Source organism: Mustela nivalis (assembly GCF_964662115.1).
Source record: "Mustela nivalis genome assembly, chromosome: 1".
Taxonomy (NCBI): Eukaryota; Metazoa; Chordata; class Mammalia; order Carnivora; family Mustelidae; genus Mustela; species Mustela nivalis.
The window spans coordinates 147,950,592-147,977,653 of NC_139020.1; the positions used below are offsets into that span (position 1 = coordinate 147,950,592).

The window sequence follows — 27,062 nt, forward strand, 5'->3', positions numbered from 1 at the left end:
ACTCTCTCTGCTTGACTTATTTCACTCAGCATAATCTCTTCCAGTCCCGTCCATGTTGCTACAAAAGTTGGGTATCCATCCTTTCTGATGGAGGCATAATACTCCATAGGGTATATGGACCACATCTTCCTTATCCATTAATCCATTGAAGGGCATCTTGGTTCTTTTCACAGTTTGGCAACTGTGGCCATTGCTGCTATAAACATTGGGGTACAGATCGCCCTTCTTTTCACTACATTTGTATCTTTGGGGTAAATACCCAGGAGAGCAATTGCAGGGTCATAGGGAAGCTCTATTTTTATTTTCTTGAGGAATCTCCACACTGTTCTCCAAAGAGGCTGCACCAACTTGCATTCCCACCAACAGTGTAAGAGGGTTCCCCTTTCTCCACATCCCCTCCAACACGTTTCCTGTCTTGGTAATGTTGGCCATTCTAACTGGTGTAAGGTGATATTTCAATGTAGTTTTAATTTGAATCTCCCTGATGGCTAGTAATTATTGAGCTTTTAAATTCAGTAGGAAAAGTTAAAAGATTATGGGTACTAAGAAGTTGCTGAGTATTGTTCTCCATTGGGAGACATTTCTGTCAAGGCATTAACCTCCTGGAGTGCTACAGAGGATACATTCCTGAAAACCTCTAGGTGTTAGGGACAAATTGTGAGTAGCCACAAGTTAGCTTTTGCTTCATCAGGAAAAACAATCCCCTGACCCTAGTATTAGTACATGTTCTAGCCTGATGGGGCTTTGTGGAACCACTTGTCCTAGCTGAGTGCAAATAAAGTGTTATATCAGCTGGCTCTAAGTAACTAATAGTGCAAGTATTTGCCCTAGGATAGGACAATGTAAATATTCCTTACTGAACCACAACAGTCTTCCTACTAATGTATGCACAGGACAAAGAATGAGGTACAGACCTCCTTTTAAGGCACGTGAATGCTTTATATGAAACTATAGTAGGAAAGAAATGTGTGATGACCTACCTCCTTTTCTGACTTCTCAGTCCTCCTCAAGTTTTGCTTTGTTAGGAATTGTTGGCTGACTAAAAACAATGTCTTTCATCTTAGGTGGCCCAGTCCATAGACTTAAAAGTTTCTAAGAACGAATGTACAGGTGGCATTTTCTGATGTCTAATAGGCTTTTCCACTAAATTCTCCCTGTTGCACTGTCTTCTGTATGGGTGATGCATTTACAGTATATTCAGTTTCTCAACTTGGTGCCATATGGATTGTGGGTGGAAATGCACAAAGCCAGTAATTATCCAATATTTGGTTACAATTAGATCATTGGACAAAGTAATCACAGAACTATATAATGAGGAATGGTAATCACAGCTGCATGTTCAAGAACATAGGGCATAAGTATACATGCCCAGCCATTATAGACTGTATACATTGATTATATACTTTGAGTCCCATTTCAGAACAATTAAATGCTATATCCCTTTACTGAGATGGTCTATGTTGCTTCCTAGGGGAGGAGGGGCCAGAACAAATGCAATTTTATCATACCTCTATTGACCCTGGCAAGCCATAGAGTATGCCCTAATGTCAAGAAGGGACCACCAGTGAAACTCTGCAGTCAGCATTCAGGCTGCTTAGGCAATGGGCAAAGATCGATGACATTCAAGCTCTACCTTGGGAACCACACCACTGGTGCCCCTAGGATTTGAGATGTATGTGGTGTATTACAGGGGCAATTTATAGAAAAGGTGGTGATGAAAGCTGTCATGATTCTAAATATAGAACCACTAATAACTATTCTCTAATTTAAGCTATGTGTTTACTATGACCATCTTCTGTTAATATATATCCTAGTGAGTAGTACTGGAAGAATGAAATAGTCGTGGTTTTTCTTTAAGAGATCTTTGATAGAGAGCCACTTGAGAAATTCTAGACAATTCACCTCATCCTTTTATAGATTTTCCTCTTAAGAGTGGACATGTGGGACACTTTAACATCAGGACCAGGAACATCTGGGCAATTTCCAACCATCTGCAAGAACAAGGGAAGATGCATATCTGCTCAGGGGCCTCTGATTTGCCCAGAACAATAACCTAGAGTAAAAGCTGTGAACAGTTTCTATTGGGGCAGAGGTAGAGGTGTGCCTTACATGCTCTGCCCCAAGCAAGAAGCTTCTCAATTCATCTGTCAATGGACACAGGTTGCTTCCATATCTTGGCTATTGTAAATAATGCTACAATTAACATAGGGGTGCATATATCACTTGAAGTATCTTTTGATCCTTTCTAATAATCTGAGAGACATATCCTCAAAAATATTGAGTTCCCAAACAGAAGCATTGAATTGCAGCCATCTTGATCAATAAAATAAGGACCTGAATAACTGGATATTGACTTCAATTACCCAAATATGAGTTGGAATATCTTTGGCTGGCAGATGTCATGATAAAGAAGGAAATTGTTGAATATTTAGGTAATTGTGACCCTCAAAATACCCAGATTCTAACTAGTGATGTTTTAGACTGGATGAATAAATTTCTGTCAGAAAGAAAAAAAATACACTTATAGATTAAAGCAACAAGTTGAAAAAGAGACACTGGAATTTTATTTTTAATATGGGTCCAAGTGATTCTTATGTTTTCTAAAATTAGAGAACAACTGGGCTAGGGTATTAATGAGTAATCATTACCTCCTGGGAGCAAATGTGAAGTTACCAGCTTGAATAACAATTAATGACCCCTCCTTCAGATAAAATAATACATGAAAAGCAAGACTAAATTGATCATAACTGTCTTAATATACACAAATATTTTTTCTTGAGTGTTTCCTGATATAGTGGCAATAGTGTCATGGACTTGAGTTCTACTTTCAGCATCAACCTGGGGTTTTGAACTTGTGTTAGTCTTATTATTTACCTGAATCTCTGTTTCTCAGTGTCCTCCTTGAAATGTGGCAGCATTGTGAAACCCATGTGAGCTAATGCGTAAGAAAATCCTGGTGTGTTCTTATTCCAACTGTTTCACATTTCCTCTTGATGTCTACTTGGCATCTTTCACTTAACACATTCAAAGCAAAACTATTGATCCTTCTCCCAAAAACCATTCCTCTTTCAATCTACTCTATTTCTTTCTAAAAGGGAAATTTATTCTAGTTGCTCATATCAGTGACCGTAGAATCATCTTTAACCAACAACCAGTTCATTAGCAAATCATGTTTCCTTCCATGCCTTGAAAATACAGTTGACCCTAAAACAACACAGGTTTGAATGCATCCACTTATATGTGTGGGTTTTTTAAAAACCTTTTTTCTTTTTTATTATGTCCTGTTAACCAACATATAGTACATCATTGGCTTTTTTTTTTGTTTTGTTTTTGGTTTTTTGTTTTTTTTTTTAAGATTTTATTTATTTATTTGACAGAGAGAGATTACAAGTAGGCAGAGAGGCAGGCAGAGAGAGAGAGGAGGAAGCAGGCTCCCTGCCGAGCAGAGAGCCCGATGCGGGACTCGATCCCAGGACCCTGAGATCATGACCTGAGCCGAAGGCAGCGGCTTAACCCACTGAGCCACCCAGGCGCCCACATCATTGGTTTTTGATGTAATGTTCAAAAATTAATTATTTTTGTTTTCCCCCAGCAAGTTTACTGAGAAAAATTTTGGGAATTTATGATAGCTTGAAAAAAACAGAAGAATAGGCATTCTGAGACTGTCTATGTTGCTTCCTAGGGGAGGAGGGGCCAGAACAAATGCAATTATAACAAAAAATAACAAAAAAATATTGAGAAAAAAAAATATTGAGAAAAAGTTATTATTGTAAGAATATAATAGAGGTGTGCTAGTGGATGGGCTAGAAGTGGCAGCAGCAATGATAGGGAGGCAGGCCTGAGAAGGGGCACTAGGACCCTAGTGGGAGGGGAACTTTGTCAGGTGAAGACAGGAGAATCTGCATACATTAGGGGGCGCTCCATTTCAGAGGTGCAGGGAGCAGCAGGGAAGGCACAATTGGCGTCTGCTTCAGCTGTCACTGAGGCCTTGAGCTGCAGAGGGCCTCCTCCCTCTCCCCATGAGAAGGGGGTCTGGGAAGAGCTTCACCATAAATGAGGACAGGGATGGCAGCTGTTTCTGGAGCTGGCCAGTCAGGAGATGGACTTCTCATGCACACTCTGCCCAGGGAGATGGAGGAGGTTGGGGCAGTCGTTTGGGGACCCAGCAGGCCAGCCCTGCCTGATACTTGAGAGTGAGCAGGGTCAGTCAGCCAGATAGGTGGACAGAACTGGGGACAGTGATTGTGAAGAGGTGACTGAAAAGGACTCTGACAGGGAAGCAAGGGGGATGAAGTGAACTGTGTGCCCTCTAAGATAAAGTATGCACAGAGCTGCCCCTCTGTTGGAATCCAGGGTGGCCACTGTGCCCTGGCAGTCCTGTGTCTTCCTGCATCTCTTCTGTTGTGGACAGCTGGAGGAGGAGCAGACCTTGCTAGAGGCAGGAGGAAAGAACTGGAAGGCTGTCTAGTGTTGCCACTGAAGACAGCCTTCGTGTCACCCAGAAATGCATTGGGCATGACCTGGAGTGCTGCTTCCTCCTCAGAGGCCAGGTCTTTTGCAGTGATTCTAAACCCACCTCTGGGCATGGGGTGGTCTCAGAGGGTCCTTTTGTCTTGTCTACAGGGGTCCCTAGTCTTGTCTTCTGCTTAGAAGGATAAACATCTTCTGTTTCTGAGGTCAAGTGCACCTGAGGAGTTCCTCCAGGGTGCCCCATGGTTACATGTGCATCCCTTCATGCTGGTTCTTCCTCTGGGAAACCACTGAAGCTGCAACTGGACACCAAGGGCCTATCTGGCTCACTGTTGATGAGGACCTCTGGAGCACCTGGGCCTGCATATGGCCAGAGTGTCCTCGGCATCTGTGAGAAACATGAGGGTGGAGCTGCATGAGATTATATGGCATGTTGTTTGGGACAGCTTTTATGAGAGATGTAGGATTTCTTGTTGGACATACTTTTGAGCTCACAGGGATGATGGTATCTCTGAAGTACACAAGCTTTTTAAGAAGGAGGAGAAGCCTGCATGGATACCCAGAAACTGAATGAAGTTTCCATCAGGGTACCTTCCCTAATAGCCCTGCATCTCCATGTTTGTGGGGTCCTTCTGCTGTCAGCAGTCCCTTTTCCAGGCTCTCTGAGATCCCTCAACATGACTTCTCTGTGGACTGGCATTGGGTCTATCTGGATGCTGTGGGTGGCATAGTGGCTACTGAGTGCTTCTGTACTCCAGAAGGAGTGAGACTGCACAGTGGACATGCTAAGCCACTGGACATATTTGCATTGGGAGAGGATAGCACTGCCTTTCCTTGATGGTCTTTCCTGCCAATTAAGGCAGAATCATAGAAGCTCAAAAATCACATTGGACAATGGGGCCAAGAAAGCCCCTATCTCCCAAAAGAGTTCTCATGGGGTCAGGTTACCCAAGGACACAGACAACTGCCAATCATGTAGGGATACTACAATATCCCCTTCTCAGTACCTGCCTGCCATGTGTCCAGAGGGATGCAAAGCAGGAGGAGGGTAGCTGTCCTGCTGGCATGAGCAATGGGGGGCCTGTGTCTTCACTCATTTGCCAGATGCCTGAATTAGGGTGGTCATATCCAACCCCAAATAATTCACCACACTTAGATATCCAGAGAGGAAAGTCTCTGTTGGCTTCAGCAAGTTGGGAGGGCAGGGTTGTGTCCTGCAGAGTAAGATGAAGAACATCTCCAAAGGCGCTCTTCAGCAATAAATCAATGTACCCACCTCCTCCACTCCTATTCATGGTGGCCCTATAGGCACCCAGATCCCTGCCTCCAACTTAAGCAACTGCTGGAGGACATAGCCCTTCCTGCTCAGGAGCATGCACAGATCGGGTCCTGGTTCTATGGGGGATGTGCACAGAGCATAATATGTGGGCTGAAGGGATTATGACCATACTCTTGTCTACTTCATGGTAGACAGCAGCCAAACCAGCACTGTGGTTAATTCCACTGTGGATGCACCGAGTAAGTTGGGGAAGGGATGAGCCACATGTGCCTTACCCTTCAATGGCAGGCATCCCACATTCAGAATTGCTCTTCATGTTTCTCCTGCAAAACATCAGCCTCTGCTACTTCTGTAGGGTCCTGCAATAGAGAATTTTTTGATATCTGAAAGGAAGGGAAGAGTCAGGCATGACTAGAAACAACCAGGATAGGAAAACACCCATGTGGGACATGACCAGGTCAGGACCAGCCTTCTCTGGGGCCCATCCAGCTTAGCCCTTCTGACCCCAGTCTGGATCACTGCTGGGCCATTCAGGATGGCTCACCATGAATCAGCAGTGCAGGCCCAGGTTCAGGGGCCAGGGCAGTGCTAAGAGGGGAGCTGCAGAAACATTTCCTAGACATTGAAGTTGCAAGGCCTCAAGTCCCTGGATGAGACAAGGCTCCTCAGGGTGAGCTTCAGAAAAAATAAACAGTGGGTGAAAGCTCTAAAGAGGAGCTATCCATTGCAAAGGGAGAAAGCAAAAGGAGACAAAAGGAAGAAAGGTGTTACGGGCATCATGCTGCTGTATTCATCTGAATCCTCTGGATCTACAAAGTAGTCTTTGACTGGATATGGCACTGATGATGTGGGGGTGACCATGGGAAAGGAAGTTGGAGTTAGTGGAACAGACCCTTCTGCTCCAGGAAGGAAGTACCCTGAATTCTGGGTGAATGGCCCTCAGCTCTGAGTCCTCTCCAGACTCTAGCCCTCCATGTCTTCAGGGAGGGAATGGGTGTCTGTTCTCTGTCTAGCTTTTCCAGTCTCACATTCTCCCCATGACCAGGATGGATGTCTGTGTCCTCCTGTCCCTCCTGCAGGAGATCACTGTCCCCATGAAAGTCTTGCCTGTTATTACCTTCCTCCCTCCTGGCCCCTCTCCTGCCATGTTCCCCTCCCTCTTCCTCTCCTGAGATATGCTTCATTTCCTTTCTACTGTCAAACTCCACCAATCACATTGTTATGAAGTAGGGAAGTACCGGAGGACTGACAATCCATGTGGTGGCACCCATGCACTAAATCCACTGATTCTTCTTGTTGGGGAGTTGCTGTCCTGGGTCTGAGATTGCTGAGGACCTTGAGGGAGAAAGTGTCAATTACCTCCATTTAGCTTATGTCTTTCTGAGTCTGACATGAACATACTCAGGAGACATTTTCACTTGAAACAACCCCTGAAATTCCTAGAAACGTTACAAAGGGTGAATGAAAGTTAGAGGACGCTAACTTGTCCACTTTTCCTTATGACATATGGCCCCATAAACATATAGTCCTGGCCAGGACTTGGCCTGACCATTTGAAGGAAAGCACTGAGCTTGCCTGAGAAAAGATCACAGTGTGGTCATGACAATGATGTGATGGGGGCAAGGCCAACATTACATGATAGGAACCCTTGGTACTGAGAGGAGCAATGACCCCTGGAACTGCTGCCCAGAGGTTCTGCCCTCAGGTCAATGACAGGTGACAGGTCAGTGGGGCTGTGAGTACAAGTGTTTGAAACAGGCCCAGCAATCCTTCACACAGACCTCTAGAGTTCCTGCTCTCTATGGAGGATCTGCAGTGTGGTCACTCATGGGCCTCCCTCAGATGCAAGTACATGCACCCACATGTCTCTGGGAAAGGACACTGGAGCATATGCAGTGATGCCAGAGATGATATTCTTTAACATATGTGGGTGTGCAAGTGGTTCTTAAGGAGCAAGCATGACAGACACATGATGTTACAAGTCCTAGAATTCTAGCTGAATGGGACAGTTACCTCTCATTCACCACCCGGTACACACTGGAACTTTGTCTCTGGGTCAGGTGTCTGTGAAGAGTTGTGTCCATGCCAGAATACATTCACAATAAGTCATTAACAGAATGGTTCCCTAATCTCTGGGGCACAATTCCCAAGATGTGCCAAGCAAACAAAATCACGATCAGACATTTAGCAGTGGCAGAGGAAGGGGAGTACAGGTTTCATGGAAACAAAAGTTGTAGAGAGCAAAGCAAGAACAGACTTTTTCCAAGACAGCACACTCAAAGCCTACAGACACAATTCCTCTTCCTGTTATGTGATTAAGATATGAAGTGACCAAATCAGTCTTCTATACCTATTTCCTATTCTGATTTCATAGACACTTTTGCAATCTTCAGATCAGTGCTTGCAACCTGACTATTACTTGGAACCCTCTCCTGTTGATTCTTACCTGAGTGCTGATCAGACCTGGAAAGTCTTCCCCACTGTGGTTGGAATCATTGTCCAGGATCTTCAGAAACAAATCTATACTGACACAGACATGAGCAATCCTGTTATTGGAGAGAGGGGCCCAGCCATTCTTCCTATTCTTTTTTTTTTTCATTTATTTATTTTCAGCATAACAGTATCATTATTTTTTCACCACACCCAGTGCTCCATGCAATCCGTGCCCTCTATAATACCCACCATCTGGTACCCCGACCTCCCACCACTCCCCGCCACTTCAAACCCCTCAGATTGTTTTTCAGAGTCCATAGTCTCTCATGATTCACCTCCCCTTCCAATTTACCCCAACCCCCTTCTCTCTAACTCCCCATGTCCTCCATGCTTTTTGTTATGCTCCACAAATAAGTGAAACCATATGATAATTGACTCTCTCTGCTTGACTTATTTCACTCAGCATAATCTCTTCCAGTCGCGTCCATGTTGCTACAAAAGTTGGGTATTTGTCCTTTCTGATGGAGGCATAATACTCCATAGTGTATATGGACCACATCTTCCTTATCCATTCATCCATTGAAGGGCATCTTGGTTCTTTCCACAGTTTGGCAACCATGGCCATTGCTGCTATAAACATTGGGGTACAGATGGCCCTTCTTTTTACTACATCTGTATCTTTGGGGTAAATACCCAGGAGTGCAATGGCAGGGTCATAGGGAAGCTCCATTTTTATTTTCTTGAGGAATCTCCACACTGTTCTCCAAAGAGGCTGCACCAACTTGCCTTCCCGCCAACAGTGAAAGAGGGTTCCCCTTTCTCCACATCCTCTCCAACACATGTTGTTTCCTGTCTTGCTAATTTTGGCCATTCTAACTGGTGTAAGGTGATATCTCAATGTAGTTTTAATTTGAATCTCTCTGATGGCTAGTGATGATGAACGTTTTTTCATGTGTCTGATAGCCATTTGTATGTCTTCATTGGAGAAGTGTCTGTCCATATCTTCTGCCCATTTTTTGATAAGATTGTCTGTTTTATGTGTGTTGAGTTTGAGGAGTTCATTATAGATCCTGGATATCAACCTTTTGTCTGTACTGTCATTTGCAAATATCTTCTCCCATTCTGTGGGTTGCCTCTTTGTTTTCTTGACTGTTTCCTTTGCTGTGCAGAAGCTTTTGATTTTGATGAAGTCCCAAAAGTTCATCTTCGGTTTTGTTTCCTTTGTCTTTGGAGACATATCTTGAAAGAAGTTGCTGTGGCTGATATCGAAGAGATTACTGCCTTTGTTTTCCTCTAGGATTCCCTTGGATTCCTGTCTCACGTTGAGGTCTTTTATTCATTTTGAGTTTATCTTTGTGTACAATGTAAGAGAATGGTCGAGTTTTATTCTTCTACATATAGCTGCCCAGTTTTCCCAGCACCATTTATTGAAGAGACTGTCTTTTTTCCACTGTATTCTATTCTAGTTGAGGTTGTGTTGAATCATCCAGCATCTCCCCGAAATTTTCCATGGGTTCCCAGAAGTTTGTTAAGCTTAGAGGAATTGGAGCCCTTCAGTAAGACATTGATCACAGTTGTGAATCTGAGATGTGATAGAGATGCTACAGGAATCACCAATCACACTCAGTTGTTCAAGTTTATTATAGCTCTCACCACCAAATGTAAGGACCCATTTCCAACTCTTAGGGATACATATGAAATGTGGCTAGTGTGACTGAGCAATATGATATTTCCTTTCCTTGTAATTAACTGAGTTAGTGAATGATGGAATGAAATCAGTTATACACAAAAAGATACAGTCTAGTGGCTAGCACCCTGGATAGCAGAACTGTAGACTCCAAAGTTGAAGACATAAGTGCCCATTCCTTCATTGTTCCTTGCTGAGTAGTGTGCTGGCCTGATGGGATCATTCATTTGCAGCTATTTCCTGAGACTGTGCACACATGCCAGTTACTCTTTGAGGTCCTGGGATGCCAAAACATTAAAGTCAGTGCCCCAGGCCTTAGTAGCTGCAGTGTACCTTTCAGTGCAACCCCTATCAAAATACCAATGTCATTTTATAGTAACAGAACAGATAATACCAATATCCACAGGGAACCTCAAATAGTGAAAACAATCTGGAACATGAGAGAAGAGTGGAAGCTCCACTCACCCTGACTTAAAATACATTGAAAGCCACAATACTCTAACCATATGGTACTGCCATAAAAACAGATGGGGAGAACAATGGATCAGCATAGAGAGCCCCCAGATGAATACATGTACACGGGCACAAGATCCTCAGAAAGGATGCCAAGACTGCACCATGGAGAAGGTTAGTTCCTTCAACAATGGAGAGAATGGAAATGGAGAAGATATGTGCAAATTCACATTGCAAAAGGAGCTAATATTCAAAATCTATAAGAAATTCCTGCATGTGAATTCCAAAAACAACCCAAGAAAGCCACCCACCCAGTTTAATCATAGGAGAAAGACTTGAGTAGACATTACTTCAAAGAAGATGTACAGAAACTGTGGAAAACAGTATGGAGTTTGCTCAAAACATTAAAAATAGAACTACCTTATGATCCAGTAATCCCGCTACCAGGTACTTGTCCAAAGAATACAAAAATCCAAATTCAAAAGGACATGAGTATCCCTATGTTTAAGCAATATCGCTTATAATAGCCAAGATTTGGAAGCTGCCCAAGTATCCATCAATTGATAAGTTGATACAGCAGTGTATTACACACATATGCACACACACACAGAGGAATATTATTCAGCCATTAAAAAAGAATGAAATCATTTGCAACAACATGGATGGAGCTAGAGAGTACAGTGCTAAGCAAAATATTCAGAGAAAGACAAAAATCCCATATAATTTCATTCACATGTGGAATTTAGGAAATAAAACAAACAAAGGGAAAAAATAAGACAGAAAGAGAGAAGCAAAACAAGAAACAGACCCTTAACTACAGAGAACAAACTGATGGTTACCAGAGGGAAGGAGGGTGGAGGAATGGGTGAAACAGGTGATGAGGATTAGGAGGAAATTTGTGGTACTGGATGATGTACGGAAGTGCTGGATCACTAAATTGTACTCCTGAAACTAATATAACACTGTATGCTAACTAATTGGAATTGAAATATATACTTCAAAAATAACTGATAAACATTGAAAAAGTTATTTAAAAAAAAAAAAAAAAAGAAGATGTACAAATGACCAACAGACATATGAAAACCTGCTCCACATCGCTGATTTCCATGGATTTGCAAATTCAAAGGACAATGAGATATCACCTCACTTGTTCGGATGCCAGTTACAGAAAGAAAAGGAGGAAAGAAAATGAAGAGGAGGAGTGGGAGGAGGCTAAATAAAGATGATAATAAAAACAGAACCTTAGGGGCGCCTGGGTGGCTCAGTGGGTTAAAGCCTCTGCCTTGGGCTCAGGTCGTGATCCCAGGGTCCTGGGATCAAGCCCCACATCGGGCTCTCTGCTCCGCAGGGAGCCTGCTTCCTCCTTTCTCTCTGCCTGCCGCTCTGCCTACCTGTGATCTCTGTCTGTCAAATAAATAAATAAAATCTTTAAAAAAAAAAACAGAACCTTAGGGAGTATTGATGAGAATATGGGAAATCAGAACCTTGGTGCACAGTTAGAATGTAAAACGGTACAGACATAATGAATGAAAAACAATAACGAGTATTTCAAAGAACTGCAAATAGAAGTACTGCATAATCCAGTGGTCACACTTCTGGGCATAGTGTGAGGGGAAAGGAAACCAGTCTCTCTAGGACAGAGCTGCAACATTATAAGCACTTCAGCATTCTACACAATAGCCAGGAAATGGAAACGGCCCCCTTGTACATACAGAGGTGAATTGAAAAAATTGATGAAGAAAATGTTGTACCTAAGTACAGTGGATATTATTCCACTTCAAAAGAGAAATGAACTTATCATGTGAGAACCAGGAATGAGCCTGCAGAGCCTTATTCTAAGCATAATATACCAATCACAGAAACAAATACTATGTGTTTGCATGACCATGAGGTGTGTAAAATAGTCAAAGTTATAGAAGCAGAGAGCAGAGGATTGGTGGCCAAGCACTGGGGGAGAAGGAAGTGGGGAGTTGCTTTCCTGGGCTTTGGCCCTGCATGAGAGTTGCTCCCACCTCTGACAGATGTTGACATGCATGGTCCTATGAGGGACATACCTCCACACCTTTCACAAACTCTGGACTCTCCACAAGCATGTGGGCTTTCTATCTGTGGTCCTCACTAATGACTAGTCTTAAACAGGTTGTTAAATGCCCATGAGCTGACCTGGGTTATTTGTCCATAGGGGCCACCTAAAATGGTGGGCAATATTGTGATCTTGTAGATGAGCATCTCCAGGTATGTAATGGCTGTGGGACTTGCTCTGTGACTGATGGCTCCATAGATGAGTGGATAAATACCAGTTAGCAGCCCAGAGCTACAGCACTGGGACATGGGCCTGAGTTCCTATTTTTGCTTTTCCACATACCAGGAAAGAATTGGGCCATTCATCCCCCCAGCATCTCCTTCTGATAAAAGGGAGTTTTAAGCAGTCTCCAGGTATAGCTGTGTTGAGAGAGGAAGGTGGTATTGTATGCAAAACATTTATATGCATTGTATGTGCAGTGTTGATGAGATTTTCTTTTTTTGCAGAAGTTTGACTATTGCGTAAGTGGGAAATACCTCCCGAGGAAAAAAGACACACACACACACACACACACACACACACACACACAGTGACAGTTGCACCACACAGATGCACACAGCCTACCCCAACCCTCACAAACCACAAACCACACCACCTAAATGACCTAGCACCTCTGGGAATGTAGGACAAGGTCATAATTTCTTACAGGACACCTTCTCTCATTAAATCTCAATGCCCATTCCCAAAAGGAACGCAGATTCAGGGTGGATTCCTGCAGACTGAAGTAGATAAGCATTTATCACCTTCTTCGTCAGTAATGGTTGGCTTGAAAAAGAGGATTTTTTAAGAAATTTCTTTTCAGTGTAACAGAATTCATTGTTTTTGTACCACACCCAGTGCTCCATGCAATGTGTGCCCTCCATAATACCTAAACCCTGGTTTCCCCAACATTCCACCCCCTGCAGATCCTGGATATCAACCTTTTGTCTGTACTGTCATTTGCAAATATCTTCTCCCATCCCATTGGTTGCTTCTTTGTTTTCTTGACTGTTTCCTTTGCTGTGCAGAAGCTTTTGATCTTGATGAAGTCTCAAAAGTTCATCTTCGCTTTTGTTTTCTTTGCCTTTGGAGACATATCTTGAAAGAAGTTGCTGTGGCTGATGTTGAAGTCTCTTCAATAAATGGTTCTAGGAAAATTGGACAGCCATATGTAGAAGAATGAAATTCAACCATTCTCTTACACCATACACAAAGATAAACTCAAATGGATAAAAGAGCTCAATGTGAGACAGGAATGCATCAGAATCCTAGAGAAGAACATAGGCAGTAACCTCTTCGACATCAGCCACAGCAACTTCTTTCAAGATATGTCTCCAAAGGCAAAGGAAAAAGAGGATTTTTATAAAAACCTGACCTGTATGTTCTTCTTCGTCCACTTGGCAAAAAGATAATAGTAAAAGGAATGCATCACACTATACAGTGTGTACACAGGTGTTTTGTTCTATTTTGGAAACCAAATGGCAATGATAGGTTGAGTCAATGGCCCCAGAACAAAACACAGTGGACAAGGACAAAGTTCAGGCATTTCATACAAGATCTTGCAAGACCATTTTGATCAGGAAACCAAAAATCCAAAGACAAGCACCTCTTCTAAGGAAAGTGCTCACTATCATACAGCTTGTAACTGATGTTGTCATTCAAAAATGCCCTATTGTATCAAGTATCACAATCCCACTTGAAACTCTCTGCACTGACATTAGAAATATCACCTGAGATGTCCAGGCTCCGACTTTAATAGCTTAGTTCTCTTGAAGAAGAAAACAAAATGTACTATGGAGTATTATGCTTCCATCAGAAAGGATGAATACCCAACTTTTGTAGCAACATGGACGGGACTGGAAGAGATTATGCTGAGTGAAATAAGTCAAGCAGAGTCAATTATCATATGGTTTCACTTATTTGTGGAGCATAAAAAATAGCATGGAGGACATGGGGAGTTAGCGAGGAGAAGGGGGTTGGGGGAAATTTGAAGGGGAGGTGAACCATGAGAGACTATGGACTCTGAAAAACAATCTGGGGGTTTTGAAGGGGCGGGGGGTGGGAAGTTGGGGTACCAGGTGGTGGGTATTATAGAGGGCATGGATTGCATGGAGCACTGGGTGTGGTACAAAAATAATGAATACTCTTATGCAGAAAATAAATGAAAAATAAATTAAAGAAAAAAGGAAAACAAAATGTCTCTCTTCGACAAAAAGAGCTTACCTTGGAGAAGGTTGGGGCTTCTTCCTGTGGCATCCAGCCAGGAAGCTCTCATAGGAGGCACTCTGTGGGAGCTAGGAGGATGATTCTGCTCAGCAACTATCCAGGGAGTTTTGTTGGATGTGGAACAGTGTGGGAGTGTATATATGGGTGGTGAGTAAGGATGGACTGAACTGCTGCTGGCACCTCCTCCTTGGTGGACAAAGAAAGATGGAGTGAGGAACAGAAAGGAAACGTGAAGCTGGACCTTTGTCTTTCTTGCTATGGGGAGACTATTCAGTATGAAAGAGTAAGTCTAAAAAAGGATTAAGCTTAACATGCATGCTGTGTTGTAATGACAGGGTCCCATGACCTCTCCTGCATCTTTGAGGAGAATTGCCACTCTCTTGTTTGTATACCAGTTCTTCCCTCAGGATGCCCATTGGCTGCTACTGTACTGATCATGTCTCTGTAATACTTTCTACTTTACTGGACGACTGAAATCAATTCTAGGCAAATATCTTATTATAGTTGTTCACTAATCAATTATCCTAAAGGAAATCACTTATGGAAGACTTGAAATACTGACATCATACCATTTAAAAATGCCCATTTTAATTATTCTTTTCACAGAAGTTCAAGTTTGTTAACATATAGTGTAGTTTTGGTTTCAGGAGTAGAATTTCATGATTATCCATCATGTGGTATCCATGTTTCCCTTCCAGCCTTCCCATCCTATGTAATGTGTGTGTGTGTGTGTGTGGGGGGGGAATGTTTCTGTGTGTCCATTGAGTCAGGGACTAATTATCATGGACGGGCCATCAAGCCAGTGGAATGTTCATTATGGAGAAGAGCCAAGGAGCATGGGCTGACACTTAATCCAGCTGTGCAGGGGATTTGCAACAAGGGTGTTAGGCACCAAGCTCACAACTGAGGTTTCTACTGAGTTCCTATTACCCACTGTCCCTTAGGTGTGTGATTGTAGGAGTCAAGCATTTTAAGGCTTATAGAAATGTCCTTGGATACATTGAAATCTCTCCTGGCTTCTTCTCTGCCTCAGCCATGACCAAACAATGACCCCAGCACTGACAGATGTTACTTGTACTGTCTTGCATGTGTGCTCTCATCCCTTAGAATCTGTGGGCTGATGAGGACCATGCAAACTTTCTAGGTGCATTGGACATCATTGCTAGGTGCTGTCAGCTGTGAAGTGCCCCTATAAGTACCCTGCTTTATGTGGCCACTGATGCTTCCTTCTAATGTTTTGGCAGTCTGGAGGATCTCTGTAGACTCTGATACTACCAGTCATGGACTCGAATGCAGAATCTCCCTTGCTCTTTAATGACCCAGTGGCTGAGAGATAAGTACAGGTCAGTAACCCAGAATATCAACAGTGGGACCTAGACCTTGGTTCACACTGTGGCCTTTCCACTGTAACCTTGACTTCCAAGGAAGTCAAGAACTAGGGCCATTCATGTCTGCCCCATCTCTGGTCATGGAAAGGAATACTGAAGGATTCCCCAGATACAAATGCAGTGAAGGAGGAATGAATCAATATAGGCAAAACATGCACATGAGGAGTGTTTTTGTTTTTCTTTTTAGAAAGCCAACACTTGCACAGTGCTGGTGAATTAAGAGAGAGAGCCTGAGGAAATGTGTGTATGTGTGTGTGTGTGTCTGTGTGTGTATGCACACACACAGACACACACACATCCATACACTCATGCAGTCATGGTTACAATTATGCTGCATAAACTCATACATAGACCCCCTTCCACCATCATACACAAAAACCACACCTAATTTAACAACTTCCTTCTAGAGTCCGTGGAACATGGTTATAGTTTTTACAGTAGAGGTTTCTATCACTGCTTCCCCTACCCACATTGTCTGTGGGAACTCAGAACCTGGGTGTTTCTCCAAAGGAGTCAGGGCAACTTCACCTTCTGCATCACCTAGATTTTGTGTGAAAAAGGACTGTCTCTCGGCTATGTACAATTTTAGGTTCCTCCTGCCTGCACCTGCAAATAGAGAAAAGAACCACTATGAGGGTCACACCCTTGTATACAGTGTTTTACAATGATTTCAGGAAACCAGAACTTATACAGTGTCGATGGCTCCCCCAGATTAAAGAGGACACCTACAGAAGAGGCTTGAACTTTCCATGGCAATAGTCCATTCTATCAGAAATACAACATTCTTTTTCAGGAAACAAAAGTTTCTGTGAATGAAAAGGCTCACTACTATACATGTTGTAACTGATGCTGTCATTTGTATTACCTTTTGTTTCAGCTCTCAGTTCTATACATAGCTGTCCAATTTTCCCAGCACCATTTATTGAAGAGACTGTCTTTTTTCCACTAGATATTTTTTCCTGTTTTGTTGAAGAGTATTTGGTCATAGAGTTGCAGGTCCATATCTGGGCTCTCTACTCTGTTCCCCTGCTCTGTGTGTCTGTTTTTGTGGCAGTACCATGCTGTCTTGTTGATCACAGCTTTGTAGTAAAGCTTGAAATCAGGCAACATGATGCCTCCAGCTTCTACAGGCCTACTGTGACCAATGAAGAAGGTGAGAAATGCTTGTCTGCTTCAGTCTGCAGAACCACCCTGATTCTGCATTTCTTTTGGGGATGGGTATTGATATGTAATGAAAGGAAGTGTCCTGTAAGGAGCTATGGCTGTGTTCTACATTCCCAGAGGCACTTGGCCATTTAGTTGGTGTGGTTGGTGGTTTGTGAGGGTTGGGGTTAGCTGTGTGTCTCTGTGTGGTGGAACGGTCAATGTGTGTCTGCCTGTGTGTGTCTGTGTGTTTGTTTCCTCAGCAGGTATTTCCCACTAACACAACAGTCAAACTTCTACAAAAAAAGAAAATCTCATCAACACTGCACATACAATACATATAAATATGTTGCATACAATACCACTTTCCTCCCTCAACTCAGCCATACCTGGAGATTGCGTAAAACTCCCTTTTCTCAGAAGAAGATGTGCAGGAATGAATAGCCCAAGATCTTGCCTTCTGTGTGGAAAAGCAAAAATAGGAACTCAGGCCCATATCCCACTGTTGTAGCTCTGGGCTGCTGACTGGCATTTATCACTCAGCTATGGGACCGTCAGTCACAGAGCAAGTCCCACATCCATTACATACCTGGAGATGCTCATCTACAAGGTCACAATATTGCCCAGCATTTTAGGTGGCCTCTGTGGACAAATAACCCAGGTCAGCTCATAGGCATTTAACAACCTGTTTAAGACTAGTCATTAGTGAGGACCACAGATAGAAAGCCCACATGCTTGTGGTGAGTCCAGTGATTGTAAAGGGTATGGAGGTAGCTCCCACAAAGGACTGCATGTCAACATCTGTCAGAGGTGGGGCCAATTCTCATGCAGGACCAAAACCCATGAAAGCAACTCCCCACTTCCTTCTCCCCCAGTGCTTGGCAACCAGTCCTCTGCTCTCTACTTCTATGACTTTGACTATTTTACACAACTCATGGTCATGCAAATACATTGTACTTGTGTTTCTGTGATTGTCATATTTCACTTAGAATAAGGCTCTCCAGGCTCATTTTTTTGTTCAGCAAATAGGAAGTTCTCCTCTCCCTTTGTAGTTGGAATAATATTCCACTTCAATTAGGTACCACATTTTCTTCATCAACTGAACACTGGGGCTGTTTCATTTTCCTTGCTATTGTGTAGAATGCTGTAGTGTGCATATATCCTAGAGATGCTGGCTTCATTTCCCCTCACGCTATGCCCAGAAGTGTGACTGCTGGATCTATTTGCAGTTCTTTGGAAAACATGTTACTGTTTTCATTCATTATGTCTGTACCATTTTACATTCCCACTGTGTACAAAGATTCTGATTTCCCATATTTTTATCAATACTCTCAATGCTTCTCTCTTTATTTTCTTCTTTCTTTCCCCTCCTTCCACCCCTCATTTCCCCCTCATTTTTTCTTTCTTTCTTTTCTTTCTTTAACTGGTGTCTGAACAAGTGAGGTGATATGTCATTGTCCTTTGAATTTGCACATCTATATGTCTGTTGGCAATTTGTACATCTTCTTTAAAGTAATGTCTATTCAAGTCTTTCTCCCATGATTAAACGGGGTTAGTGGCTTTATTGGTTGGTTTTTGCAGCTCACATGCCAGAGTCTCTTACATATTTTGAATATTAACTCCTTTTGCAGTGTGAATTTGCACATGTCTTCTCCCTTTCCATTCTCTTCATTGTTGAAGAGACTATCCTTCTCCATGTTATATAGTCTTGGCATCCTTGTTGGAAGATTGTGTTCCCACGTACGTGTGTTCTTTTGGGGGCTCTCTATGCTGATCCATTTTTCTCCCCATCTATCCTTATTACCATATTGTTCTAGTACCATTTTGCTAGAATACTGTAGCTTGCAAAGTGTTTTAAGCCAATAAGAGTGGAGCTTCCACTTCTCTCACATGCTTGTGATTGTTTTCAGTATTTGAGGTTCCATGGGTATTTTAGCACTATCTGTTCTCTTTCTATAAAATGATATTAGGATTTTGGTAAGGGTTGCATTGAATTATACATTGCTTCTTCTAAGCCCTGGCTGGTTGACCTTAATTTTTTGGTGTCCTGGGTGCCTGGGTGGCTCAGTGGGTTAAAGCCTCTGCCTTTGGCTCAGGTCATGATCTCAGGGTCCTGGGATTGAGCCCCACATCAGGCTCTCTGCTCAACAAGGAGCCAGCTTCCTCCTCTCTCTGCCTGCTTGTGATCTCTGTCAAATAAATAAAATCTTTAAATACATATATATATTTATTATATATAAATATAACATAAATAATGTTATTTATGTTATATTTATAAATAATAAATATATATTTAAAATTATATTGTATTATATTATTTAAATTATATTTAATTAAAAAATATATATATATATATTTTTTTTTTTGGTGTCCCATGACCTCAAAGAGTACCTGGCGCATGTGCACAGTCCCAGGAAATAACTGCAAATGAATGATCCCATCAGGCCAGCACACTATTCAGCAAGAAACAATGAACGGATGGGCACTTATGACTTCATCTTTGGATTCTACTATCTACTATTCTGCTATCCATAGAGTTGGCGACTAACCTGTATCTCCCTGTATATAACTAATTTCATTCCATCATTTATTATCTCATTTAATTCCATGAAAGAAAACATCAGATTGCTCAGTCACACTAGCCACATTTCATGTTTATCCCTTAGAGTTGGAATCAGTCATTAAGTTTATTTGTGAAAGCTTGAACAAATAATAATAATAAGTTTGAACAACAGAGAGTGTGAATGGTGATTCCTGTAGCATCTCTATCACATCTCAGATTTAAAACTGATCAACACTTTATTGAAGGGCTCAGATTCCATGAAGCCCAACAACTTCTGGGAAACCATGGAGAAATTCAGGGAGAGGCTGGATGACCCACCAGAATTTCAGCTAGAGTAGGAGGAATGGCTGGGCCCCTCTCTTCAATAATGGGATTGCTTATGTCTGTGTGTCTATGTATTAGTTTATGGAGCTACTGGAGGATAATTCCATCTAGAGTGGGGAAGACTATCCAGGCATGAAAAGCACTCAAGTAAGGATCAGAGGGAGAGTGTTCCAGGTAACACTTGCGTTGCAACTGCTGATCTGGAGACTCCAAAAGTGCATGTGAAAGAACAAAGATGCCCTTCAGTGGATGAATGGATAAAGAAGATGTGGTCCATATATAATATGGAGTATTATGCCTCCATCAGAAAGGATGAATACACAACTTTTGTATCAACATGGACAGGACTGGAAGAGATTATGCTGAGTGAAGTAAGTCAAACAGAGAGAGTTAATTATCATATGGTTTCACTTATTTGCGGAGCATAACAAATAACACGGAGGACATGGGGAAATGGAGAGGAGAAGGGAGTTGAGGGAAATTGGAGGCGGAGATAAACCATGAGAGACTATGGACTCTGAAAACAATCTGAGGGTTTTGAAGGAGCGGGGCGTGGGAAGTTGGGTGATAATGGAGGGCATGTATTGCATGGAGCACTGGGTGTGGTGCATATGAATTCTGGTACACTGAAAAGAAATCTAAAAAATTAAAAATTAGAAAACAAAGAGGCAACCCATGGAATTGGAGAAGATATTTGCAAATGACAGTACAGACAAAAGGTTGATATCCAGGATCTATAATGAACTCCTCAAACTCAACACACACAAAACAGACAATCATATCAAAAAATGGGCAGAAGATATGAACAGACACTTCTCCAATCAAGACATACAAATGGCTATCAGACACATGAAAAAATGTTCATCATCACTAGCCATCAGGGAGATTCAAATTAAAACTACATTGAGATATCACCTTACACCAGTTAGAATGACCAAAATTAGCAAGACAGGAAACAACATGTGTTGGAGAGGATGTGGAGAAGGGGGAACCCTCTTCCACTGTTGGCGGGAAGGCAAGTTGGTGCAGCCTCTTTGGAGAACAGTGTGGAGATTCCTCAAGAAATTAAAAATAGAGCTTCCCTATGACCCTGCCATTGCACTCCTGGGTATTTACCCCAAAGATAGAGATGGAGTGAAAAGAAGGGCCATCTGTACCCCAATGTTTATAGCAGCAATGGCCACGGTCGCCAAACTGTGGAAAGAACCAAGATGCCCTTCAACGGATGAATGGATAAGGAAGATGTGGTCCATATACACTATGGAGTATTATGTCTCCATCAGAAAGGATGAATACCCAAATTTTGTAGCAACATGGACGGGATGGAAGAGATTCTGCTGAGTGAAATAAGTCAAGCAGAGAGAGTCAATTATCATATGGTTTCACTTATTTGTGGAGCACAACAAATAGCATGGAGGACATGGGGAGTTAGAGAGAAGGGGGTTGGGGTAAATTGGAAGGGGAGGCGAATCATGAGAGACTATGGACTCTGAAAAACAATCTGAGGGGTTTGAAGGGGCGGGAGGTGGGAGGTCAGGGTACCAGGTGGTGGGTATTATAGAGGGCAATGATTGCATGGAGCACTGGGTGTAGTGAAAAAAATAATGATACTGTTATGCTGAAAATAAATAAATGAAAAAAAAAGTGCATGTGAAATCAGAACTGGGAAATAGGTGTAGAAGTCTGATTTGTTCAGTTTACATCTTAACAACATAACAGGAAGAGGAATTGTGTCTGTAGGGTTTGAGTGTGCTGTTGTGGAGAAAAATCTGTTCTTGCTTTACTCTCTAAAACTTTTGTTCCCATGAAACCTACACTCCTCTCCTTTTGCCACTGCTGAATGTCCAATTTTGGTTTTGTTTACTTGGCACCTCTTGGGAATTGTGCCCAAGAGATTTGGGGATCATTCTGTTAATGACTTATCATGAATGGATTCTGGCAAGGATACAACTCTCTCACAGATGCCTGACCCATACACTAAGCTCTAGTGTGTGGCATGTGGTGGATCTTATTTCTGTCATGCTTGCTCCTCCTTAGGACCACTACCACATCTGCATTTTAAAGAGTATTCCCTCTCCTATCACTGCACATGCTCAAGTGTCCTTTCCCGGAGTCATGTGGAGGCATGTGCTTCCTTCTGAGGGAGGCCGATGTGCAGCAGCACTGTAGATTCTCCATGGCTGACAAGAATTCTAGAGAACTGTGTGAGGGGCTGCTGGGCATGTTTCAAACACTTGTGCTCACAGCCCCACTGACCTGTCAGTTGGCATTGACTTGACCCTGGGCAGAACCTCTGGGCAGCAGATCCAGGAGTCACTGTTCCTCTCAGTACCAAGTGTTCTTGCCGGGTGGTGTTGGCCTTGCCCCCTACCACATCCTTTTCATGACCACCATGTGACCTTTCCTCAGGCAAGTCCAGTGCTTTCCTTCCAGTGGTTGGAGCAAACACTGTCAGGTAATGTATGTTTATGTGGCCACAAAGCTGTCCATTTCCCAGGACCTCACTGAGATACTAAGGGAAATTGGAAAAGGTACCATCCTCTAATTTTCACTCACCCTTTTAGCAGTTCTAGGAATTTGGTGTTTTTTTTTTTCAGGTGAAAATTTCTCCTGAGTATGGTCATGTTGGGCTCAGAACAGACACGGTCTACATGGAGGTGGTTGGTACTTTCTTCCTCAAGGTGCTCAGCAATCCCAGACTCAGGATAGCAACTCCCAAACAAGAATAATCAGTGGATTTAATGAGTGAGTGCAAGCATATTGATTGTATTTCCTTCAGTGCTTCCCTATTTCGTAACAATGTGATTGGTGGAGGTTGACAGTAGAAAGGAAATGAAGCATATCTTAGAAGAGGAGGAGAAAGGGGAACATGCCAGGAGAGGTGCCAAAAAGGTAGGAAGGCAATAAATAACAGGAACAGACTCTCATGGGGACAGTGATCTTCTGCAGGAGGGACAGGAGAACTCAGGTATCTACCCATTCCTGGTCATGGAGAGAATGTGAGGCTGAGGAAGCAGGTCAGAAAAAAGAAACCCATTCCCTTCCTGCAGACATGAGGGGTTGGAACTTGGGGAGGACTCAGGGCTGAAGATAAATCATTCAGAATTCAGGGTACCTCATCTGTACAGCATCAGGGATTGCATTCCCACCTCCACTAACTATGTGATTTCCTTTCCCATGGCCACCCGAGCATCGTCAGTGCCATATTCACTCAAAGACTACTTTGCAGATTTTGAGAATTCAGATGAACACAGCAACATGATGCCCATAATACATTTCTTCCTCTCATCTCTTGTTGCTTTCTCTCTTTGCAATGCATAGCTTCTCTGTATATCTTTCACCTATTGTCACTTTTTTTTGAGACTCACCCTGAGGAACCTGGTCTCATCCAGGCACTTGAGTCCTTGCCTCCTCAGGGTCTAAAAAATGTTTCTGTAACCCCCTCACCCCTTCCTTAGCGCTGCTGTGGGCCCTGAAACTGGGCCTGCACCACTGATTCATGGTAAACAGTCCTGAAAGGGCCAGTAGTGATCCAGGCTGGGAGTCAGAAGGGCTGAGCTGGATGGGCCCCAGAGAAGCCTGGCCCTGACCCAGCCATGTCCACCATGGGTGTTTTCCTACCCTATGTGGATCTTGTCATGCCCAACTTTAATGTTCCTTCCAGATATCAAAAACTTCTCTATTACAGAACTCTAGAGAAAGAGCAGAGGGTGAAGTTTTGCAAAACAAAGACAAATTGTAAATATGGGGTGCCTGCCATGAAAAGGGTAAGGCAACCCAGGCCATATGTTGCTCACCCCTTTCCCAAATTTCTTGTTGTGTCTACAGTGTAATCAGCCAAAATGCTGGCCTGGCTACTAGTGTCTGTTACCATGAATTAGACAAGAGTATGGTCATAATCCATGCAGGCCACTAGAGGATTCCCTGAGCACATCTTGCAGAGAGCCAGTATCTAAACCAGGGAAGCACCTGAGCACTCTGCCCTCCTAACCTGGTAAAGTCAGCAGAGAGTTGCCTCTGTTAATATCTAGGGGTGATGAGGCATCATGATGGGGATTGGCCCTGACCACCTCTGATTCCAGCATCTGACAATTGAGTGAAGACAAAAGCCCTCTAGTGCTCATGCAAGCAAGACAGCTCACCTCCTCCCACTTAGCATCTCTCTAAGCACATGGTAGGCCCTGTTACTGGGGGGGGGGGGCTTGAAAAATCCCCATCTTGTTGGAAGCTGCCTGTGTTCTTGGGTCCCCTGATCTCATGATAACTCTTGTGGGTGATAGGTTCTAACTTAATGACACTATTTTCCAATGTGACTTTTGACATTCTAGAGATGTTAGATGTCTCCTGACATCTGAACAGAAGCAGCTGCATCTCTGTTTTATTTATGTTGAAGCCCATCCCAGATTCTTCTTTCATAGGGGAAGAGGAAAGACCCAAGTCCTCAATGACAGCTGAACCAAGCCTGTTCTGCCTTCCCTGCTGCACCCAGCACCTCTGAAATGGAGCTCCCACTATCAGGCAGATTCTCCTGTCTTCCCCATGCAGATCTCTCCCAGTAGGGTCCTAGTGGCTCCCCTCACTCAGTTTGCCCATCACTGCTGCTGCCACTTCTAACCCCTCTACCAGTCCACCTGAAGGAGTGTGTCCCCAGCCAGCCTCTGACTTGGAGGACAACCTCATTGACACAACTGTGTTTTGTGTCATTAATGACCCTAATGTCACATCCCCTGGGGCCTACCTTGTCAGAGCACCCTGACTTATAGATGAAGGCCCAGAATTGCTGGCTGTCTGGCTGCCTATTGGAGGGAGGGTCTTTTCCCAAGCCTCTAATCCTGACAGCCCTCCCTCTGTGGTGAATACAGCAGGAACATCTTTCCATGAAGATGAGACATAAATCAAGGGCTTGTTAGATCCCATACTGCTGGGTCATAGACAATAAATTTTTTTAAATTTTTTATTTCTTTTCAGCATAACAGTATTCAGGGTATCAGGGTAATGCTGGCTTCATAGAAAGAGTCTGGAAGTTTCCTTCTGCTTCATAGTTTTGAAACAGCTTCAGGAGAATAGGTGTTATTTATTCTTTGAAAGTTTGGTAGAATTCCCTAGGAAATCCGTCAGGTCCTGGGCTTTTGTTTTTTGGGAAGTTTTTCATCACTCCTTCAATCTCATTATTAGATATCGGTCTATTCAGGTTGTTGATTTCTTCCTGGTTCAATTTTGGGAGTTTTCCAAAAATGCATCCATTTCGTCAAGGTTTTTAAACTTATTGGCATATAACTGTTGATAATATCTTCTGATGATTGTTTCTACTTCCTTGGTGTTCATTGTGATCTCTCCCTTTTCATTCATAATTTTATGAATTTGGGCTTTCTCTCTTTTCTTTTGGATTAGTGTGGCCAGTGGCTTATTGATCTTATTGATTCTTTCAAAAAACCAACTTCTAGTTTTATTGATACATTCTACTGTATCTTTGGTTTCTACCTCATTGATCTCAGCTCTAATCTTGATGATTTCCCTTCTTATGTGTGGAGTTGGTTTGATTAGTTGTTGATTTTCCAGTTCTTTAAGGTGTAGAGAAAGCTGCTGTGTTCTGGATTTTTCAATTATTTTTGAGGGAGGCTTGGATGGCTCTGTATTTCCCACTTAGGACCGCCTTTGCTGTATCCCATAGGTTTTGGACCAAAGTGTCTTCATTCTCATTGGTTTCCATGAATTTTTTCAGTTCTTCTTTGATCTCCTGGTTGATCCAAGCATTCTTAAGCAAGGTGTTCTTTAGCTTCCAGGTGTTTGAGTTCCTTCTGAACTTTTCCTTGTGATTGAGCTCCAGTTTCAAAGCATTGTGATCTGAGAATATGCAGGGAATAATCTCAGTCTTCTGGTATCAGTTGAGTCTTTATTTGTGACCCAGTATGTGGTCTATTCTTGAGAATGTTCCATGTGCACTTGAGAAGAATGAGTATTCTGTTGTTTTAGGGTGGAATGTTCTGTATATATCTACGAGGTCCATCTGTTCCAATGTGTCATTCAATGCTCTTGTTTCTTTATTGATTTTCTGCTTCGATGATCTGTCTGTTTCTGAGAGAGGCGTGTTAAGATCTCCTACGATTAGTGTATTCATATCAATATGACTCTTTATCTTGATTAACAGTTTTCTTATGTAATTGGTTGCTCCCATATTGGGGGCATAGATATTTACAATTGTTAGATCATCTTGGTGGATAGTCCCTTTAAGAATGATGTAGTGTCCTTCTGTATCTCTGACTACAGTCCTTACTTTAAAATCTAATTTATCTGATATGAGAATCGCTACCCCAGCCTTCTTTTGAGGCCCATTGGCATGAAAAATGCTTCTTCATCCCTTCACTTTCAGTCTGGGTGTATCTTTAGGTTCAAAATGGGTCTCTTGTAGACAACACATGGATGGGTCCTGTAGTTTTATCCAATCTGCAACCCTGTGCCGTTTTATTGGAGCATTTAGGCCATTTACATTGAGAGTGATTATTTTTTTTTTAATTGACAAGAAAATTTTATTTTTTCTGACAGACATTTTAAGATAATGATTAGAATTATGACTGATAATATTATACCAATACATATCAGATTTCTAGAAATTTCATACAATTTCTGGAACACATATCAGTAACATATACCCATACAAATATAACCTAAAGAAGGTTTATCTCACTTATTATTTGACAATGCTTCCCATGTAATTTGACATGTTAAATTAACCTAATTAGTCTAACATGTATCTTTTATAAAGAGAGAAAAAAAAATCTTTTGAGATTTTCCAGGGACCTTCTTTTTTTTTAATTTTTTCAATTTATTTATTTTCAGAAAAACAGTATTCATTATTTTTTCACCACACCCAATGCTCCATGCAATCCATGCCCTCTATAATACCCATCACCTGGTACCCCAACATTCCACACCCCTGCCACTTCCAACCCCTCAGATTGTTTTTCAGAGTCCATAGTTTCTCATGATTCACCTCCCCTTCCAATTTACCCAAACTCCCTTCTCCTCTCTAACAC

The 27,062-nt window shown here is 42.5% G+C and overlaps 1 protein-coding gene across 2 annotated transcripts; it reads right to left on the minus strand.

The window, feature by feature from the left end:
• Positions 1–3,745: 3,745 nt before the first annotated feature.
• On the minus strand, positions 3,746–17,784 carry LOC309861965 (uncharacterized protein). Of its 2 annotated transcripts, XM_082725231.1 has the most exons (6): positions 17,731–17,784; positions 17,531–17,601; positions 14,608–14,796; positions 8,196–8,269; positions 6,025–6,108; positions 3,746–4,858 (listed from the first exon to the last, which is right to left on the minus strand). In XM_082725231.1, exons 1-5 carry the CDS (start codon positions 17,742–17,744, stop codon positions 6,049–6,051), a joined length of 408 nt encoding a protein of 135 aa, XP_082581357.1. In that variant the 5' UTR covers positions 17,745–17,784; the 3' UTR covers positions 3,746–4,858; positions 6,025–6,048. The 2 variants fall into 2 exon arrangements, 1 of the variants encoding a protein (XP_082581357.1); XR_014310267.1 differs by lacking the exons at positions 17,531–17,601; positions 17,731–17,784 and adding an exon at positions 5,618–5,684 and having other exon boundaries at positions 8,196–8,274; positions 14,608–14,636.
• Between the last annotated feature and the right edge of the window lie 9,278 nt (positions 17,785–27,062).

What these genes read in the sequence shown, in the direction of transcription:
- LOC309861965 (XM_082725231.1), bottom strand. An exon ending in GAGTTTTACGCAATCTCCAG is followed by an intron (nt 14,797 to 17,530) that starts GTATGGCTGAGT and finishes TTGTCCACCAAG; the next exon opens with GAGGAGGTGCCAGCAGCAGT. An exon ending in AAGCCCCAACCTTCTCCAAG is followed by an intron (nt 8,270 to 14,607) that starts GTAAGCTCTTTT and finishes GTGTCAGTATAG; the next exon opens with ATTTGTTTCTGAAGATCCTG.